Raw genomic sequence first — 21,931 nt, 5'->3', positions numbered from 1 at the left:
GGGCGGGGGATGGGAATCGAAGGAAAAAAGACGGAGCCCCGGGTAATGGGATCGACGTTTTGTTACGTTATTTTTCGATTCTCGGACCTCTCTCGCTCCCTCCCGAAGGTGATTATATACTCGTTGCTGCGAGAGATAACGGCGCAGCTCGATCCGCGCTGAGCATCGATCGAAGGGGAGTTGGGCCCTTTTGCAACGGCTCTTTGCAACGCGCTTTTTCTCTCTTTCTCTCGCTCTCAAACGCGGATACGTAAGCCGGTGTGTACTGCTTTTTTCACCCTCCCCTCTCGCCGCTCCTCTTTCCCCCTATTTCGTTTTCGTACACAGAGAGAAGGATCGTGCTGCTGGTGGTGTCTCTACAGTGGATATCCCGGGCTTTCTATACTATGTGACTATATTCCCGGCCATTCTGTGTTCAACCCCGCATTGGAAAGGACGCGAGATGGCAGTGGTTCGCGCGAGGGGGGGGGGGGGGGGGAGAGTAAAAGAGTACGATGCAAAAAAAGGAAAAAGGAAAAATTCTCCGCGGCTTTTGTGTTCGTATATCCATACGGGTGTGTAACGGGAGCGGAACGTCAGTCGACAGCCTAGAAGTGTGCACACGTATATAGGCAAGCGCACACAACGATTCTTCTGAAAACCTCACATCCCTCCATTTCCTTGCTCTCCACGGCGCTCGCTTTCTCTCTTCCGTGCGCACTCGTGGCATAACGTTCTTCGCAGAGCCCCGCGTCGCCCCTCGTTGTGCTCTCGATTCCACTCCCGCCGCGGCACAACCACCCGTTTGAGCCCCTTCCGCTTCTCTCGATCCATCGCGGTGCTTCGCATCTCTCTCGTTCGTTTATCCCTCCGGCTGCTCCCTCTCGTTCTGGCGCACCAACCTCGCCGTGTTTTTACTCGCGTAGACCCCTATTTTTCATGTTTCGCTGTGGCTTCGCGTAGCACCTTCATATCCCGCGGAGAGCGAGGAGGGACGAGGAGGAGAAGCGGCGTCGGCAGCAACGGGAACAGCAGCAGCAGCAGCAGCACAGCAGCTATATACGAAGGTTGGGGCACGTCAACGTGGGAGAGTAGAGAGAGTGAGAGAGAAGATCGAGGGGAGAAAGAGAGAAAACAGCAGGAGGGTAAAGAACGTTGAGAGAGGTTATGGGGAGGATGAGGTTCGCCAGGGTCTGTACATACACTACCTGGCACACCTCGCTCTCTCTCTCTCTCTCTCTCCCCCCCCCCTTTTTCGTCTCCCTCGAGTCGTCCTCTCTCTCTCTCTACAGCCAGGGTGACGGGGCTCAGGACCGGAGTCGATCCGCGCGGACTCGGTCTACCTCGGTCTACCAGCGAAGAAACACGTTTCGCGTATAAAAATCGAGGCTTCCATTGGACGAGCTCGAGTTTCTCGTTTCCATTCTTTGCCCGGGGTTCGCTCTCGGAGCGCACCGTGTGGGGGGACGCACTCTCCCATTGGTCAAGTACGAGCTCGACGGTTGCACATTGGCTGAGTCGATCGTCGCCAAGACAAGTGCCGAGGAGCGAGTCCGCACGGACTCTCGTACCTTCTCTATGCTTCCTTTACGATCCGAGAGCGGACGATAGCGGCAATCAAGTAGGAAACTGCTTGGAGACTCTCTTTCCACCTCCCTCTCACCCGCTCCGAGTCTTGTTCGCTGTGTGCGATATTCACGTCGGCGGGAGAAACCCTTACCGACGCCCATATATATAGAAACGAGCGTGCTCTGGTGTAGTACAGTGCCCCTATGCATATACATGCATTCGGATAAACACTATCAACCTCGTGGGTTCTCTAGCTTTTCCTCCGACTCTCTCGCTCTCCCCCCCCCCTCTCGTTCAGCTGCTCAGAAGTATACAAAAACACTCGCGCACACGTACGCTATTGCACCGTTGCTACACAAATGCGCCCGTAGGACGACGTTATACTCGAGAGACCAGGGACCATATACTTACACCTGCACGTCCGACCAAGCAAATGCGGCACAGTACGTCGCGCACGCATACAAAGTACTGTGTACTCCGCCCACACGTATACACGCGCACACGACAAATCTTCGTACCTCGTAGCACGAGCGCTCGAGGAGCGAAAGGGCGTAAAAAATCTAGTCTCCTCGTGACATCCTGTCGTTTACGACCTTTTGTGGGCCAGCTGTCGATTTGCAAACGTTTATCCGTGTATCGGTTAGTTGTGTAGATTCCCGGAGAGAAATAGCGAGAGAGAGGGACTCGGGGAGAGCCACACAGCCATGCGGACTGTAAATATAAGTGGAATACTGAGAGAGGGTTCGCGAAGGCATATACGATCGCGCGAACACGGATCCTATCCTCACCGCTCTTCATTCTCTATCTTCTGTGTACATGCACCGCGTACATATACGGGGTGTTCGGAAAATCGTCAAGATTGAGGGGACCCGGAGCGGGCTCGCCTCGGGCGAAAAGTCCTCGGACGTTTTCCCCCTCGAAGCACCCCTGCGGGCGCGATTGTTCGCGGGGGAGGGGGCGAGGGTGGCTGCCACGCCCCGAGCCGTCGGATTACGTTCCACGAGCGAGCGATTAACCTGTTATAAAGGGTACGACACGTTAACGAAATTGTTTGAAAGTCAAGCAGCACTTTGAGAATTTGACGATTCAACTGCGACGCCCCGCGAATTGTATTCTCAACTTTTCGGACATCCAGCATATTTCCAGGGGCGTTGGTGCCAAAAAGTCGCCCTCATTACACTCGAGCAAAGGCGATACGCCTTTTTTACTGAAATCGAGCGATACGCGAGAGAGCTTCCCGTCGATTCTCTCACTCGCACTCGCTCCTCCCGGCCGGGTGAAACGCGCATGGGGAAAAAAAGAGCGAGAAGAAAGAGGATTGGCAAAAGCGCGTTACAGAGGGGTCGGTAAAACCGGCTGATGGAGGCGCCATATTTGTGGTGGTGTGAGAAGCGAGGGAAATCACGAGTGGCTCGCGAGCGAGCGAGCGAGCGCGCTAGCCCTGATCCACGTATACGTATATATTCGAGGACTCGGTGAACGAGCGACAGAAAGAGAGAGAGAGAAAAGGCTGAGGGGTGAGTTTGGACGGGGCAAAAGGGAAGCGGAGGTGGGCGGCAAGGGGTGGGAGGTTTATGCGGACATCCGTGTCAGCCTGGTGACGGCCATTTTGTGAAAAACTTTCGATTTGTTTGCACGAGCTTTCGCCCCTCCGAGCCCCGCTGACCCACCCCTTCCTTGGCCTCGCCCCGGTGTTCGCTCCGCTCGGGAAAGGGGGTGGCTCGGGCTAATACCTGCGCGTATGCTATCCACCCCGTTTGCCCTGTCTCGTTTACTCTCCACTGGATTTACCGTCGCCCTCGCGCCTCTTTCTCCCCTCGACGATTTGCCACCCTCCCCCGCCTGCCGCCCGTTCAACGCGGATGGAAAAAATGGGGAAGAAAACAAACAAAATTCGAATAATACTCCGTGTGTGCACCCTCGAAATTGATCCATGGGGTATTCAAAAAAATTCGCTCTAATTTCTCTTCCAACCGCGGCCGGAGAGTTTTTTCGTCCGCGAGGACGAGCCTGGCTCCAATTACGGCTGACCGAAAACCTTCCGGGCGTGATGTCGCGTTTTTTTTTCAACCATTCGAAATTTACTCGCACGCACTTTTCGGGTAAACGAATTTTTAAATTCTCTATCATATTTTTATCTCGTCAGATTATTTTTCGAGGATTCGTCCTCATTTTCCCGAAAAATCGGGCCGAATATAAACAAACGGCGTAAGAAATCTCTCGAAACTCACGTCCCGGTGATCGATATCCCTGACTCGGCGCGCCGAGTACTCGAATAAACACGAGGGTTCAATTTCAATGAAATTTAAATGGCTGCATAAAATAATAAACACGAGGGGGAAGTCGAGGAGAAACAGTCGAAAATATAGGAAAATATATGCATCCGGTAATATGTCATTGGCTTAATGCACGTATACGTCCCGAAAATGTGCACGGCGACGAGTTTATACGTATAAATCCATAAATATATAGAGCAGAATCAATAATGTGTAACTTATGATTGGGGAATATCGTCGACTAATCCGTTCACGACCGCAAATCCGTTACAAATAGATTTGCATGATACCCGAACCGCCCCCTCCTCTCGGAGCTGCCCCGCTCCGGGGCGGGAGGGGGGTACTTTCCCCCTCTACCGATCGTTTTCGAATCACACCGTAACGCGGCGCCACTTGCGCGCGGATGCACGATGTGGTATTCGGGAGGCGCATAAAGTGTGCTAGTTTGCACCCAATTCCAGTGATTACACCTAGTGACTATCAAACCCTCACCCCGCCGCCGCCCTCTTCCCCCGTCGGTAGCAGTTTCGCGCTACGCCTGAGTTTGAATTAAATTTTCACTCACCGTTTCACATCCGCGTATGCGTTTCTGTGTTTACAAGCAAAACGAACGCGAACGACGGAGATCATTAACCCTTTTAAGGCTAATGTTCTATTTTACAGACGCAAATGAAATATTCAAACCAGTAAAATCATTAGCCGATCAAAAGTTTAACGCATTAACGAACCTCAAACTCTCCGCGATTATTAAATACTTCCACGAGACGCATCCATTTCCGTTTTTGTATTTTCACGTATTTCGCACACGACCGATCGACTTTTTTTCATTACCTCCGTGTACGGCCGTACCGTAGAATATCGACAAACTGTGTGTTTACACTGGTGCGGTAGAAAGTTCTTTTGCAGATCGTATACAAGGTTAATTAAGACTCAAACTGGTATGAAATCCGAGAAATCCTCAAAAGTGTAAATATATTGAATCGAAAAGAGCCTTATGTAACTCAGCCCCTCATAAACACCGACGTACAGATATTACACGTGAATATATCCATGGGGGAGTGAGAACCGGCCGGTCGGCCACCACACCGCCGCCTCGGTCATTCGCGTAACTAATCGCAATAATTGTAAAGGAGCTATCGTACCGGTTAATACGCTGTCGAAACGGCGTCGTTCTCTCACCCTCGTGCATATACACAAACTCAATCGTGTACACGAAAGATGTATATAGTTCGTCGAGGGACGAGAAACTGGAACTGGCGGCCCGGCGGTGTATATTGCCCGAAGCTTCCCCTCCCCTTCCTCCTTCTGCTTCGCTCGGTCTCGCTCTCCCCTGATAACTTGGTGTATTCCCGTCGCATTGGTGGGGGAAGCGGCAGTAGCGCGGCTCCGCTCCGCTACTTTACCCCCACCACCTTCCATGATTTCATGTCGCCAGTAGCTCCGTGGACTCGGTGAGGAGAGGATCGTGTGACGCTTCTCGCTCGTTTCGCACGCAATATTCCGCGCTTCGTTGTTGTACTTCGCGCTCAACTTCACCGATTTACACATTGAAACGTGCGAAACAGTTTACCGGATTAACACGCAACTCTGTATTTACTCTCGATTTGGATTAAAAATTTATTGTTCGCTTGGTGCACGGATACTCGTAAGGTGCGAAGTGCATCGTGTTTTTGGTGAGCAACGCGTTGAGCGACTCAAGTTGGAAGATTGGGCGGATTTAACGTGTCGTGCTCGCCGTGAATCGTGAATTTTTGAAATACTCCGGAATTTTCTTTTGTTTTCTGTGTGTTCGACGCGTTTTTGGAATTAAAAAAATTCACCGGATATCTGCGCCTGAAACGTCGATTACGTATTTATATAGATGTGTACAATTTTGTTTCATACGTGCTGAAATAGTGCCGTGAAGAGCGTCTCTACCCGTCTCTCTTGCACAACAGGCCACGAGACTTCCAACAGTTTGGTTGGGGGGTGCACCTTTTCTCGCCGCGCCACGACGCTCGTGCGCTCTCTCTCATCTTGTCTCTTTCTCGGTCGATCTGCACTTACCGACCGAGTAAGTAACGGCGTTTCCCCCGCGTGTTCTTCGTCGTTTGTTTTCTCATACATTTCGTAATATTTTTTCATTATTGCGATTCAAAATACAGTGAATAGATTGCAAAAAAGACAAGATCCAGATTCGGAGAAATGATATTTTAGTTCGCGCATGGCGAACGATTGGATGGCGAAATACGTCGAGGCGATTAGGATTACGCAAACACGTCATTCCGGCCCTCGTCAGCAAAATTTTATAATTGACGTTAAAAATTTTCGCAATCTATTTCTTAGCACGTAGCCCGCGTGGACAAAGGGTTCCCAAAAAACCCTTCCACCTTTTTTTCCCCCTTGTTTTAATTTTCTGTCGAGCTTGCCGCGATTTTTTTAAAACGTACTGAAGTTCGCCGTTTTAGCACCGAGAGTGCGCGCATGCTTGGTGCGCGTCTGGCTTGACGCGATGTCGGGCTTCTCGTGAAGTGTTTTTCATCGTTTTTTCGTGTGCGGCCCGAGGATTCATTCCTCCTTGGCGAGAGGAATTTCACAATTTTATATACTTTTCGGTGTTGCCATACGTTGTGTTTTAACTTCCGTGTACGCGTCTCGTCGTGCTTTCACACTTCGCAAGCGATCGTCCCGACAAACTGGAGCGTCTTTTTTTATTGTTCCTACGGCTGTGATTACTGTTTTCTTCGCTAAATATGTATCCCACTGCCGGCATCAATGCTGCCGCTGTCGCTGCGGCCGCAGCCGCGAGACACCCGGTAAGTTTTGACGACGCTGAAGTTTCCAACGTTGGAGTCCAACGAAATGAACGAAAAAAACGTTTGTAATTCACCAATTTTTTATTTCACGAATCGTTGGTGCAGCTTGAAAAACTACGAAATGCAAATTTGGTAGGGATCAAAATAGGAGAATTACTGAAATTATTGGAGAGTTTTTTTCGATCATTTCGTTGGACTCCAACGTTGGAAACTTCAGCGTCATAAGTTTTGGCGTTTTCATTATTTTTATTACCTTTCTATTTACATCATTCTTTCATTTTAATCCGCACTGAAATTTCTTTCTTCGAAAAAATGATTCGAAGTAATACAAAAATGAAAAAAAAAAAAAAAAAAAAAAAAAACTTATTCATGGAACATTTCAATTTTTTATTTCAAATTCCGTGCTATGAAAACTCGAATTCCAATATTGAACGAAATTTCAAAAATCATCACCATATTTCCTCTCATAACGAGCCGCTCGATGCCAAGTATAAAAAATCATAAAATACACATTTAAAATTGAAATTTCAACCGCGCCACGTTATCCGTCGACTTTTCACATAATTAATGTTCCCCACAAAGTTCCGAACGATTTCACTTCATAATTGGACATTTCGAGCCGTTTGTTTTCTACAATTCGTTACAAATTAAACGACCTACATAAATTTAAGGCCCTCGTATTGACAGTTGGTCGGAATCTGAATGTAAAACAAGGATATAGCTTGAAATTACAGCAATACAGATCGGTTAAGGGGGAGAGAAGTTAGTCAATGAATTACAGGCACTAACTAAGGCACATGTTTCCATTTATATATATATATATACATCGTGGCATGTTCGGCGTGGCCATGCGACACGTGTCTGTGCCAGTCCCGCACGTGTTCGACATCCTTGCTTCCCTCACTGACTCTTCCTCTCGTCCACTATCGTGTAGAAAATACACATCGCGCAAATATCTCGAAATTGTATGTTTTTTTTTCTATCTGTAAAAAATGCGTCTGCTCGTTTCGGTAATGGGAAAGTGTTTTTACATCGACGTTAATGGTGCGACAAATGGACAAAAATTCGAAAATATATTTTAAGGCTTTTCTACTGAACTAGTAAAAAATTGTTGAAATTTCGAGAGAATGCGTGACAATTTTGAGGATAAAAGAAAGAGCATATTTATGATTTTATTACAAAATTACATTGAAATCTTGAAGGCGGTTATAAAAATAAATGTAAATTGAAGAATTTCGATTTTGCCTTGAGCATTGAGTGGTCGATGCGATCCCGGGGTAATTCCGTTGATTGGTCGTAAACGAGTATCGTGACCCAATTCACCGAGAATAAGAATTCGTTCTTCTCGTTGTTCGACTCGTTTTAGCGGTTCTTTCTCAAGCTCGAACAAAGTATATTCACACACGCGCGCGCGGGCGCGTATCCGAGTGTTCGTGGCACGAGAAAAATTTATGTTTTCCCATTAAGCGAAGACTCGCGGAGCGAGCATCGCAATTTTCCATCATCCTCGAGGCTCCTCGCATTCGCTCGTTCAATTCGCAAATCCCCTACGGGCGTTTATCAACGTGTTTCGTTGGGATTCTGCTCCATTATACGTACCGCTGAATTGCTCAGTGCGAATTAGCAGCACAAATATTCCTCAAAATTGTCGGCTCCTTCATTCGTTTTCTCATTATCACAAAATATTATGCCCCCCGCCAACACTTTAAAATACAAAAAAAAACTCGATGAAAAAACATTTAAACACATTTCCTTGGATTTAACCTGGACTATTCATTTCGACATTTCCCCCCCGCGGTTCATTCACTATGCACGAATGACAAATCCATTGACAATCGAATAATACGAACACGACACGCTGAATTTTGTAACGTTCGAGTCCAACAAAGTTCACGAAAATAGCATTTGTGATTCACCTATTTTTTATTTCACGAATCATTAGATTGGACTGAAAATCTACGAGTTGCAAATTAAGCAGGTAACAAAATTCGAGAATTACTAGAATTATTGGAGAGTATTTTCCCCCATCGTTTCGTTGGACTTCAACATTGCGAACTTCAGTCGTCACGAATGAGACAGTTTCGGATTTAACGTCGTCCAACGAAATGATGTAAAAAATCTTTCTAGTAACTCCAACGAATCTCAAATTTTCTTCCCTGCCGAATTTGAAATTTGTAGTTTTTCAACGTAAACCAATGATTCCAGAACTAAAAAATAGGCAAACAACAAATATTTATTTCCCTAGTTTCGTTGGACTGCAACGTTGCCAACTTGAGAGGGTCGTTTCGATTTAAGGGGCTACCGAAAACGTGTGCGATGAAGAAAGATCGTCCGGTTTATGAGGCCGTCGGAGCAATCCGTACGAGTCACTTTCCTAAATAAGTTTATTCCCACTCGGCGTATACAGAAACCGTAATTTTTCGTCTCCCCCTCCCCAATATCAGTACTCGATATCTATATACGCATTCGTTTGGGTACACAAGGGTGTGTCTGCTCGGGCAAGGCTCGTAAAAGGGCCACAGGCCTGGAATAAGGGTCGATGAAAACGCTCGAGAATCCGAACAAATAATAACGATGCAGTCACGCTGTCTTATTTCTACGCCGCATGTGTGTCAGTACGTACATACGTGCGTGCGCGTCATGCGCGTGTGGGAAGCGGCGGATATGGGGCGTTGATAGGGAGAGCCACCGCATCAGCACGTGGATCGTGTCCCTCGCGTCGTCACACCGTCACACAACCCTAAAATAGGGAGGCTGCCCGTTAGGGCTTGTCGAGCCACCTTTCGTAGGCTCTATAAGGGTGGTCTTGACAATGACCACCAAAACGAGGCCAAAAGCGAGAGCCAGAAAGTAAAAGAGAGAGAGAGAGAGACGAAAGTTTGATCGTGACGAGGGTCGAGAGGTTTGTTGCGTTACATACCCTTCGTAAAAGCCGCTGGGGTCGTGACGAAAATGACGAGGGTGCAGGAGACCGAGCAGATCGAGAAAGGCTGGGGGAAAAGGGGGACTCTTGCTGGAGAATTATATACCCCTGCTGGGCTTTGATACTAAGTAGTCGTACGCCCGTATTTAGGTGGCCATTACCCAAAGTGAGCGCGTGCCCTTCCACTCGCTCTTCACATATCCTCCTCGTTCCTATATTTCTGTGAAGCCCTCTTTCTCACCGTGTTCGCTCAGCAACGATTTTCTTTCTCTCTTTTTCTCCCCCTCGATCCCTCATTCTTTTCACTTTATTTTCTCTTTCCTCCCCGCCCCATTCCCGTTCCGAGCACACATTTCTTCGGAGCAGTCGAGCTCTACGCGTTTCCCCTTCCGGTCTCGGGGCCTCGAAAGAAAGCAGCTTCTCCTCGGGCGGATGGGGGGGGCCGACGCGGGGAAATAAATTCACCCTGACTGGCGCGAGGATCCCTGTAAATATTGATACTTTTAATCGCCCGGTTTATAGCTCTCGTAAAGCCGCCAAAAAATTACACACGCGTATTCGCCTTCGTGTGTTTATCTCCTCGGGGAGTTTCGGTCGTAGGGGAGAGACAACGATCTTCGGGTTGGCCTGCTTCGAAAATTTTCTAAGCTTCCAATCGCTCACCCCTTTTGCCATCCGCGCTCCTTTCAGATCGATCCAAAAATTTGAACACCCTTTTTCCCAACGTTCTACAAATATTCATATTTTTCATCCGCCACGTAATTTTCCAAGAGCTGGCAAAGCCTATACGAAATAAAGTTCAATTCGATGAAGAATGCGGTGCACAAGTCATAAAAACATATTGCCAAGCATGCTCTCCGGGCCTCGCCCCGGGCTATCGGACAACTTTTCCGCCTTGCGGTATTTGCCGCACAAATATACGAGCGCACCTGAAAAAGCGTTGATCTTCCGTACACACGCAGACACTTGCGTCGTACCATTTATTCTCCTTTCTTATTTTTCCTTATCGCAGAAGTACCAACACCAATTGAAATGTTTTCTGTCGACTTTTTTTCTACCGAGCCCCTAAATTTCATTCACCAGTAGAATCAACTCCACGAGCTCTTCGTTATTTTCGAATCATTACCGGATATCGAGATTAGGAAAGCTGCTGCGCCAGTCAAAATATCAGGCTCGAAAAACAAAGGGGGAAAAAAAAACAAAAACAAGAAACTATAAAAGTGTTGATAAATCCTGAAATACCCATAACGAAAATTCACCTCCCTCCTACCATTTCTATTCGAGCAACCCTCCTTTTTCGTCTCCCTTAGCGTCGAGCCTCTCACCCAAAGAAAAAAAGAGGATAAAAAAGTATATATAATCCTGTGAACGGTACAACAATGGGCGGAGAATGAAGAGAGATATACCCCTCGAGCTACGAACCATATTACTCGAGCCTGAGGGTGCCGTAAATTGGTCCACTAAGGGATCCGATTCTGGCGATCGTTGAAAGAGAAAGCCTCTGGGGGGGGGGGGGGGGGAGAGATTATATGTATATAACGGTCGAGAGGCGAATCGTTTTCAACCCCTATAATACAGAGCTCTTGTTTGACGAAGCACATACATCCCATCCTTCGTCTTGTAGTCCGCACTGTCCCTCGTGTGGTCTGCCCACTAACTTTCTCCCTTATGTTTTCTTTCCTATCTGTCTTTATGTGCTGTAGGGATGTGTTCGTCCCTACAGCTAGTATTATGAGATTGAGGTTTTTGGCGTCTCCTTTCCCACGTGTTTTCCTTGGGAGAGTGAGTCGTTCGGTGTCTGGTCGTCGCGAGTGCCTGTAAATTTTGAGAATGAAATATTCGTCGATTTCAGTTTTATATTGCATCGGTTCATATTTTCTCTGGGTTCGTGTTCGGTCGCATGAAAAATTGGCAATTCGCGGAATATTTTGTTGCCTCCGTTGTATTTTGTGTTGTTGGATTTTCTGGATTTGTCTCTCTCTCCCTCTCTTTTGGAGAGCCGATTGTCGATGGCTTACCGTGACCCTTTGTCCTCCTCGAATTGTGTTTACGTCTGGTCGCAGCAACCGACGTGGAACTACCGCGCGTCCCCAACAGCGACCAAACCAATCGGCCTTTTTTCGCCTTTCGTTTTCTGCCTTTTTTTTCGCTAATACTCTCATTCTTCTCCCGGTTTACAAACCCTCGTCTTTTTCGTCTTACCGTTGCGCGCACGCGCGTTCGCTTCTATGATTCTCAAATTACGTCTCGACTCAACCTTCGACGATGCTGACGTGACGCCCGGAAGTACAAACGCGACGAAACGTTGCGCGGAGTTACTTGGAGAGAAAGAAAAAATTGTCTCGTTTCGCCGACACTTTTCATAATGGCGATTCCCCTTGGTTATTTTTCTGTAGTTTTTCGACGACGACCCAAGCAGCAATGAATAGCGTTCGCATAGTTTTGCAGTCGCATTTCCCAAACTGTTTTTCATCGAACTCGCTCATTTCGCAATTCATATGATTATCATCAGAACGTTCCAAGAACTCGGGTTAGTCTGTTTTTTCGAAATAATTCGATGCAATATATCGAATGAACGAGAATAACAATGGGAGGGTGATTGAGCAGATCATTATTTTTGCAGTTCGACCAACTTTCAAAGAAGCAATAATACGCTGTGGCATTTTCGCTTAAAAAAATGTTGAGCACTGTTTTACAGTGTTTTATCGACATTTTTACAGTGCACGCGGTTATAAATAAAATGACACTGAAGTCCGCAACGTTGGAGCAACGAAATAATGTAAAAAAATCTCTCGAATAATTCCAGCAAATCTCCAATTTTGTTTCCTGCCGAATTTGAAATTTTTAGTTTTTCAACGTACACCAATGATTCGTGAAATAAACAATTGGTGAATAACACACGTTTTTTTCGTTCATTTCGTTGGACTGGAACGTTGCAAACTTCAGCGTCGTTAAAGACACGAGAATTTGCACGAATCTGTACTGCTCAAGTTTTTCCTAGCAATGTGGATTGCGATAATTACGGCGTTCAACAGCGTTTTTCCCCTTTTTATCAGACATCCATCCTCGCCAAACATTCAAATTTATCTTGCTCTCTTATTCAACGTTGAATTTATCTCTCGCCCGTTGCTTCTCTTCCCTCTCGTTTTTACATCATTCGAATTTCCGACTTTTTAACTCCGTTATTTCATACAGATTAGATAGAGAAGGACCGACTAATTTGTGACGTGCTAAAGAAACGGAGATGAAGAGAAAATGTAAAAGGACTGAAAGAAGAAAAATAAAGAAGGTGCAAAAGGAGGAAAAAATGAAAAAGCCCTGAAGAGCGTGAAAAAAGAAAGAAAAAAGTGTCCAAGCGCGAGCTCGTTCACGGTAGCGAGCACAGTATTACTTCGCTCCGACTGTGCGAATAAGCGAGGAAGCCAACTCCGTGCCGCGAGAGATGGAGGAGAAGGCTCGACGTCGGAATGGCACTAATTGGCATTAGGGCTGGCAGTTTGTCGTGTCCCGTGCTCACTGAGCCTAAGCGATTCCTCTCTCCTGCTCACTTTCATCTCCATTTTTATCTCTTTCTCTTTTCATCTCTCATCCTCCTCTTTACCTCTTTCCCTCTGTTTTATTCTCCTCTTTGTCTGTGCATACACACGTTCGCTCGACCACCACACGCCGCACGAAGAAACGGCCAAACATGGCGAACGCACGGTCGCAACTCTCCTCGTAACTCGTACTGCTCTCACACCATTTTTCATTCTTTTCGAATCTGATTTTTATCAATCATTCCGTATTTCACAGTCGCTCGTACTATTGAACGTAAAGATTTGTGGCTGAGTCCTAAACGAGGTGAAAAATCATTCATTTCGATGAAGATCCTTCGAAATAGAGACTCGGGGACTTGGAACTTTTTGAAATTACATTTTTCGTATTTTTGTTTAAATGCAAACCTCGAATCATGAGTCATTTTTGGAAAAACTTGACGCCACTCTTGAGCGACCATCCAAAAGCTATTCGATACGAGAAAATTTCTTTTTTTTTTCACACAATCAATTTCGCAATTTGTGCATTATCCTCCGCCGTTTTGAATTCCAGCATTTTGAGTGGGGATTCGCAATCAGCGATCTCGAAAATCTACCAATTTTTAATTTCAGCGCTTGTTGTACAAAAAAGCACAAAATTTCAATTGCATAACACAAAAAGCACTTCACTTCGGTCTACGGTAAATTCATTATCGGGGCTGTCCTCGATACTTTTACAGAGGTGATTTGCGCCGATATTTATTTGATATTGTTATTCAAAAGCTCACTTCCAAATGCACTCGAGCATAAATTCATCTAAAAACGTATTCGTAGATGTGCAGAGGATAAATAAATGTCCGTAAAGAGCAGTGTATAACCGCGCTGAAGTAGTTTCTCGTATAGCAACAGTGAGAAATAGGAATGAAAGCGAGTAAGTAAGGAGTTGAACGGAGAAAAAGGAGGAAGAGCAAAAGATATAGAAGTACACGGTAGCCCCTGATGTCTTTGAGCGTTTAACCGAGAAAAAAAGAGTTAGACCGAGGCCGGAGAGATTCACGTATAAAACGGATGTATATGGTCACACACACATATATATTTTTGCCTCTCCGCGAGAGAAAGACGGAGAGAGATGGAGATTGCGAGAACGCGGATAACTCGCACGCGATTCAACGCGCCCGCTAACGAGTATAACTTGGAAGCCAACAGTCCGTACAATCCCTCTCGGGAACTCGATTTGCTCGTTTAATACTTTTCTCTCATTCTTCTCCTCGTCTTCGTCTCTTACTCGACAAGACGACTGAGAAAATATATATCCCTATTTTTCCTATCTCTTCATTCTCTCCCCCTCTCGTTCTGTATGCTCGACCTTTTTGCCTCCAAACTATACTCACTATCCAAGATTTATGTTCGTTCAACTTGCACGATAATATACTCGGAGTTTCGGCTATTTACATATATTTCATGAATCCATTCGTGCGTATCCGTTTCATTATTTTTCTTTCTCGCTTTTCTTGGCAGATTTTAATCCCGTTGCCGATCGTTGATGTTTTATTTCTATATGCTCGTTCGAGGAGCCTCAGTCGGATTGAGTTTCCAAGATTTTTGCAACCTCTTCTTTAGTCGGCTCTATAAATATTGTTGAACATCATGCATGGAGAAAAATGATGATATTTCGTTCGTATTTTATTCGTAATATAATTTGTATTATCTTCGCTTATTTGTTCCGTACGAACGCGAGAATAGAAAAACGAGTTTCTTTTTTTTAAATAAATAATGAAACTGTGCTGAGGGAAGTCGGCGGCCTATCACGTATTTACCGACTGCCTACAAGCTGCTCCTCTCCCGCTTGTTTTTTCGCTCTACGCGGTATACATTTTGCCTGGTGAGCTTTTACACACTTGTACGTAACATTATTGCACGGGGAGTCTCGAAGGATTTTTCTTAAAGGAGACGAAAGAATGTGTGAATAAACACGGACTTGGCAATACATTTTACTCCTCTCCGCGATAGCTCTTTCACTTTTTCTCCCCTTTTTTATGAATCTCTTTCTCGAGTGTGCATTCCGATTTGTCTTTTACACCCGTTAAATCTTGGCGAAAACGAGGATCTCCTCTTCTCCCGCATTTCTCCTTCATTGCACTCTCAAGAAACGTCCCAGAAATCGTTGCAGTCGCCAAGGAAAGTGTGTCAGAAAAAAACGAGTTTATAGAAAACTCATCGGAAGAAAATGGCACGGCAATATCGAAGCTTTGCCTCCGCATGGAATTAAGGACGACCGATCGCAGCAGCTAGTCAAGAGGGACCTTATAATTTTGAAAATTTTTAATTATCTACAGATGGTGGATTTATTTATTATTTTATTAGTATTACCAAAGTACGTGATTTTTCAAGTGTTTGCGTCGTGATGATTTTAACATTTGAGAATTTTTAAAATAATTTACACAAATAATAAACACAAGCTGTGTATTTACTTTCTAAATTTTATCGATTATTTATTGTTATAACCAGTCGATGATGGGCGGAAAATTTTTGCTGCCGTTTTCCTGTGCACTTGAACTATCAAATAAAAAAACATCACGCGTTTGTATCCAACAATGGAGTTCGCGATAGAGCAACCTTAAAGGGAAGAATACTTCGCAAACAGATGAAAAAAAAGTTCAGTCATTCCAGGAGTTTGAATCATTCGATTCGATCGTTTTGTGGAGGACTGCACAAATATATTTGCCAACATCGTTCGAAGAGTTCGATCCCAATTATGGGTGAAACGTTTATAGCAATAAAATCTAACAGGAAGAAAAATCGGATATATTTTACTCCTGCCAGTTTATTCGACAACCGAATGGGAAATTGACACGTAAATGCTTTGCACTCACGACAGAAAGTGGGGGGGCAGTGAGGGCGGTAGAAAGGAGAGGAGGAGGAGGGAATTATGTTCAGCTTGCACCGATGGGAAGATGAATGCCTGAGATAAAGTGCATACGACGACGACGCGGCAGGTACCCCCCGGCCATTAGTGTTATCGTCCTCTCTTCGCACTCTCTCCGCGCTCAGTGTTATACGTCGATGGGCACGCATGCGCCGCGTGAGTTGGTTATTCCCGCAAAAACGTAACGATTTCGAGATTTTTGTATCAATATTTCGTGTTTGCACACGAGTTTTCGCTCGACAATTAACACACTACGCGAGGCTTGAAATAAGTGATTTCTCGGGTGCTTCCAGATTACGGTTTCCCACGCTCGATTTTCTTTGCGCCAATTACGCTGGTCTGCTGAACGTTTTTTTTTTTTCAACCTTTCGTTAAACATGCTTCTCGCATTAATTCACTCACTTATTTTTCTCTTCCTCTCTCTCCCTCCATTTTTTTTTATCGTCCATGTTATTCGAGCTTGGCGCGATTGCGTTCACGCGATTCTCATCGAACGCTCTCGCGCCGTCCCGCGATCACACGCCGAGTTTCGCCTCCCTTTCTTCCCATCCCCAACCCGTATAACTTCTCGTGGAACGTTAAACGCTACAGAAGCAAATTGTGTTGTATTATGTACCCGCGCTTATGTATATATCTGAATCAGAAACATGCTCGATTCCAGACCCAAAGTCTATTTTTACCACTCCACGTATTTACTATTCCAGCCCGGCTATTACAATAGCAACAAAAAAACAAACTTTAACAAAAAGCCTGGAGGGAGATGCGAACACGCGTGTTATTAACCCCGTCCCAAGGGGGAAAGGAAACCGCAAGCGAGTCCGCCAACTCCCAGAGAATTCAACCCTCGTCGCGCACCACGCGGCTCTTTCAGCCCCACCGTTATTTTTCATTCTCCACACAGACGCACATTTTGCACTCGTTAATACCTTACTGGGCTTCGGTCGACTCACGATTTCAGGCTTTTCTAAAAATGCCATAATCGTCCTTCCTACCATCGTATTTTCACTCGAAATCACATCGTTTGAATTCCCTTTAAAAAACGAACATTCAAAAAAGAAACTATTCCCAGTCTATTCTCCTTTGCAATTTGATTTTGAAATAGAAAAAAAGTTCTCAAAGTTTCCGTTCTCTCGTCTCCATGATTTTTCACATCCCTTCATCGTGCTAGATCCGTTATCGACTGCATGGCCACTGTATTATCGCGAATGCTCAACGATAGTAACGATAGCATCGAGTTATTACGATATCATACGAATATACACATGTACGTATTAAGCATGGATCGGGGCGCGAGGAGGGCGGTGAAGGAGAGCGAGATGGAAAGCAAAGTGGAACAGCAGCAGCTCGGCAGTGGCGTCGGGTCGACGAGGGTGTTTAGCTAAATTAACATAAGAGCGTGTGTGCAAACATGGTGGCGCGAGGGTGCGAGCGAGTGGAGAGCGAACGGGGGAGAGTGAGAAAGAGAGAGAGAGAGTCAGGGATCACGTTATAGTGCACATACGAATATATATCCGCACGGTACATTATTATAGTGAGCAAAAGGGAGACAGTGGTGAATTCGAGCATGTTAAACCTCGCGGTAAAGCAAGGAGGGAAACAAGAGGAGAAGGATCGAGAGGAAGCGGGAGAGAGAGAGGGTGAGCAGCGGGCGAACGAGCGGAGCAGTGGGAACACGTGTCCCACACGGAGATAGTTAATTACTCGTTTGCGCGCGGCGGAGGCGACTGGGAGATGGACCGGGGCTCGACGAGAGAGCACGCGGGAGTAACAGAGACGCGAGAAACTGTTGGGGTCGCGCGCGGAGATCCGGCTTAACTTAGGATGCGATTGAGGAAGAGGGTTATGCGTGTGTACACACACACACACGCACGCGCACACACACGTGTGCAGATATACGGTGAAATGTAAACGGCGAAGCAACGAGAACGGAGAGGAGGCGAGGCACGAGAGAGAAAGGCAAGTGTTACAAGGTACATGGAAGCTCACGTTCTCCGTCCCTTTTCGCCCCGAAAGCTTCGTACAGCCCGTAAGCGAGGAACGAACGGAGATAGAAGCGGCTTAAATCCTCCGATGTCTGAAGTCAAACAAGGGGGTTGAAAGAGGACAGAATTCTTCGTATATATATATATGTGTGTGTCCTCCATACATAATATGCGCGTGTCTATATACATGAATTAAAGGAAGATGGCACGAGAATGTAGCCGGTTCGTTTCATCGCCGCGCTGAGAGACCTCCGTGCCAGAGAACCCTGGGGATGTAGAGAGGAAGAGAGACGAAAACAGAGCGACACGATTCGCCGGGAATCTCTCTTTATGCTTATAGATATAGCGGAAGCAGGCAGCGCGGAGGGAAGAGGCAAACGAGGATGGCGAGAAGTAGTCTCTTGTGGTGCATGCATGACTGTGCGCGTGCGTGTGTCAACGGTATGTACGTTTGTATGTGTTATAAATGTATTTATATGTACGACGGGGAACTGTTGGAGAGCGAGTCTCTCTCTCTCTCTCTCTCTCTCTCTCTCTCTCTCTGCGGGGATCGTGATGCTGCAGGACGTCAGGACAAAATCGTGGGATGAGCTGCTCCCTCAAGGGATGCTGGAGCAACGTACAGAGAAGCTCCGAGGGAGAGAGAGAAAATTACAGAGGCAGAGGGGCGAAAAACGAGGATGAGGTTAATGATATACACGAAGAGGACTACTGTGCTGCTGGGGAAAGGGGTCGGCAGTGTAACAGGCCGACAGGAGCAAAATCTCTTCCCTCACGACTCTTCTTCTCTTCTACTCGATCCCATCTGCGGAGTCTCTCTCTCTCTCTCTTTTATTCTCTTTTTCACTTGGTGTATGTCTGCCTCGTTTGTTGCAGTAGCTTCAACTCTCCGTCCATGTATTTATGGGATTTTCGATACGAAAGGAAGCCTCGAACTATGATGAATTTTGAAGGTGAAGCCGTTTGAGAATTTTCGCATATTGGAGTCATCGCTTTTCTCGAAATTTCGTCGTTTCATTAGCTCATTTTATCGGCGCGGACGATTTTCTCGTCGTTACGAACTGTGCAGGGCTTTAAAAAAGCGGACTTTTTTCCACATCGCTGAGTTTGTTTCTTTCGAATAGCGCGCTTTGGACAATCATTCGTCCGCGATAATACGGCCAATAAAATACAAAAGTTGTGTCGCGTGGCCGAGCCTCGGCCACGTTTTTACAAACATTCACGGCCCCACGCAACCGTCAAATGCACGTGGAAACGTACAGCCAATTGGCACACAAATTTATAAATTTGCAAATATTTATTAGCAGAAGAGAGAGGGCAAGTTCTGCAGTGGAAAAGAGGGGAGTTGATTGGCTCGTATCGTGAGCCAAGCGACAAGAATTTAAGGCTTTTCGTCGTTCCGCCGATTGACAAGATACTGCGCGAAAGCGAGAGGCAAACCAGTCAAAAGCGTTTATGCGGGGCTTTTCCGTACACGCAAGTTCCGCGTATAAAACACATCGGCATATTCGGAGCGACCGCATAACGACGTAGATAACGAGATCCGAGTTCCTCGGGGTCACACAAGTTCGAGGGTTGATTCTAAGGGTGGGGAAAAACCGTGCCGAACCCTCCGGTTCGCTACACGCACAAATCTACTGCTTGCGCGAATGTGAGCGTGGAAATAGAAATAAAAAAAAACGTACGACGTTCAAGGGTCCAATTGGGTCTTGATCGGCCAACACACACACACACGCGCCGATTGCCGTTCGCGGCCGAATTTCATTTGTTTTTCACCGAGGCTCTCTGTATCCACGACTTTCGTGTGTCAGACGAGCTTGAAAGAGAGTAAGATCGAAAATCGAGATCCCAATAAAAAAAAAAAGGAGCAGAAAACAATACCAGGAGAAATGGGTATCGCTACGCATCTCGTGCCCGAGGGACGGAATCCATAGGGGTTGATATTTTCACGCGCCCTTTCGCAGCACTGTCCAATGTGTCGTTTTGTATGTTACGTATGGATCGTGAGAGAGAAAGAGAGAGAGAGAGAGAGAGAGAAACGTGAAGGGAGAGCAAACAGAGAAGTCTTGAACAAGGGGGACGAGGAATTTCATCTCACCCTCGAAATCTCATCTCCCCCTTTTACTTTCTCCTCGTTCTTTCCAACCTTTGCTTTTCCCTCTTGGTTCCCATTGTCCTCTCTCTCTCTTCCCCGCTCTCCCGAGCCCGTCCACTGATTCTATGCTTCGCCCACTTTCTCTCGCTCCCCCTGCACGGTGGGCCTCGGTTTAGCGATAATTGTAACATATTCACCCCTTCATTGGGCGATCAGGGTACTCGAAAACCATCAGAAAGCGAGAGAGAGAGAGAGAGTGTACAGAGTGTTACGTGCACACACGCGAGCCAAGGCAGTTTCAAAGCACAGTCGGAAGCTCAAGCTCTCCCCTCGCGCTACGCCCTTAAGGGGCTCGTTGGAGTGGCGAACGAAGGGGGAGAGCGAGGCATCAGGCCGAGGCGAGAGAAACACGCGCGCGCACACACTCACGTATATCCTCCGTCACGAAATTTCCACATTCCTCCCTTGCGCTGTTACGACGCCTGTACTAATTCTATCTCCGTACACACTAACTAGCGCATTCACATGTGCGTATAGCCTGCACAAGTAGATACGGCAAAAGACGCGCGGAGGGCTCCCCCAGCCCCATTGTATCGCAGACACAGACGCGCGCGTATCTGCGCCCTTCATTTTCAAGCCCGCTGTAACGGGCCTCGACGACGAGAGAACTACCCTCGCATAAATATCCATCAAATATTCGTCGGCATTTATATATTCACGTTGGTATTTACATAGACGAATAAAGTGTTGGCGCATGTCTTTCACTGCGTCGTCGTCCCTCGCGCTCCCCCCCTTTCTTATTCTCGTATATCGGGCTGCTTCATGCCTGCAACGCCCGAACATACGTGGATTATGGATGAGAAGCATGGAAATGGAGCGACGGGAGGACTGTGGAACGTGCATGCGGCTGCTGACGAAAACTAGGGGTGAGAAACCAACAAGCAGCGGACGTAGCTTTACAAGCTGACTGGGCTATTATATCTATTCTCTACAATGTCTGCTTTTATGTATTCTCTATATAGAATCACTTGGCAGGGCGGGATTGGAGCCACAAAAACGGGGTTTATGACTGTAACAGATTAAGTTAGCAACCCTTATGCGCCGCTGGTGCTTCTCACACTTCTGCCTCTCCGTCCTGCGCGCTCCTCCAGGTCCTTTTACCACCTCAATCTCTCAGGCTCTCGCTTCCTCGCTTTTTCGTCGTTTATAGACCCGCTGCTATCTTTCAGCCGATCACTCTCGACCGTTAATCTTCTCTTGATATTTTTATAATATTTTCATAGCTTCTCCGCAGCTTTTTTCATTGTACGATCTTCGTGCTGATTATTTTGTCATTTTTTTTTTTAGTATAAAATTGGGATGGCGATCTTGATTTTGGGACGCGGCGTCTCACAGTTTTGGAAGAGTCCTTATGGTATTCGACGTGTAGTTCTGGTTCAACGCGACGCTGAACTTTGCAGTGTCAGAGTCCAGCGAAATGGAGGAAAAGAGGATTTGATCAATTTTTCATTTCACGAGTTGAATATAAAAATTCAAAGTTCGGCAGGGAAGAAAATTGTTAATTTACTGGAATGAATCGAGAGTTTTTTTGCACCGCGTTTCGTTGGACTCCAACGTTGCATATTTCAGCCTCATTCCCCTCATAAAAGCAGTCGATTGTAGCGCAGTTACTATCGACAACGTCGTTTTCTCCTCCGTCTCACTCGAGCTCGTCTCCTCCCTTTTTCAAAATGCATCAGCACCCTTCGAACGAGCTTGAAAGTTATTGGGGTGGCTTTCTGATTGATACGAGGGTCGGCTCGTTTCAACGTCAATTTCTCGCGAGGAATCGCCGGGGCATTGTGACAACGAGCCTCGATCACTGCGGGAGCATG

General features: G+C 46.4%; 1 protein-coding gene across 6 annotated transcripts in view; it reads left to right on the top strand.

Moving 5' to 3' along the window:
• Positions 1–5,270: 5,270 nt before the first annotated feature.
• The window catches only part of LOC122412171 (protein groucho-like), an 86,714-nt gene continuing 70,053 nt past the window's right edge, over positions 5,271–21,931 (top strand). For 2 of the 6 annotated variants that reach the window (XM_043421533.1, XM_043421532.1), the window contains exon 1: positions 5,271–6,619. In XM_043421533.1, the coding sequence (XP_043277468.1) occupies positions 6,557–6,619 (63 nt within the window). In that variant the 5' untranslated portion in view covers positions 5,271–6,556. Of the gene's footprint in view, positions 6,620–18,158; positions 18,404–21,931 lie in introns of those variants that run through there. The other 4 variants (XM_043421531.1, XM_043421530.1, XM_043421535.1 and 1 more) reach the window with 2 other exon arrangements.

The sequence above is a fragment of the Venturia canescens genome, chromosome 6, assembly GCF_019457755.1.
Source record: "Venturia canescens isolate UGA chromosome 6, ASM1945775v1, whole genome shotgun sequence".
Classification (NCBI taxonomy): Eukaryota; Metazoa; Arthropoda; class Insecta; order Hymenoptera; family Ichneumonidae; genus Venturia; species Venturia canescens.
Note: the sequence above shows the minus strand (reverse complement) of the source record. Positions and strands in the feature narration are given on the sequence as shown.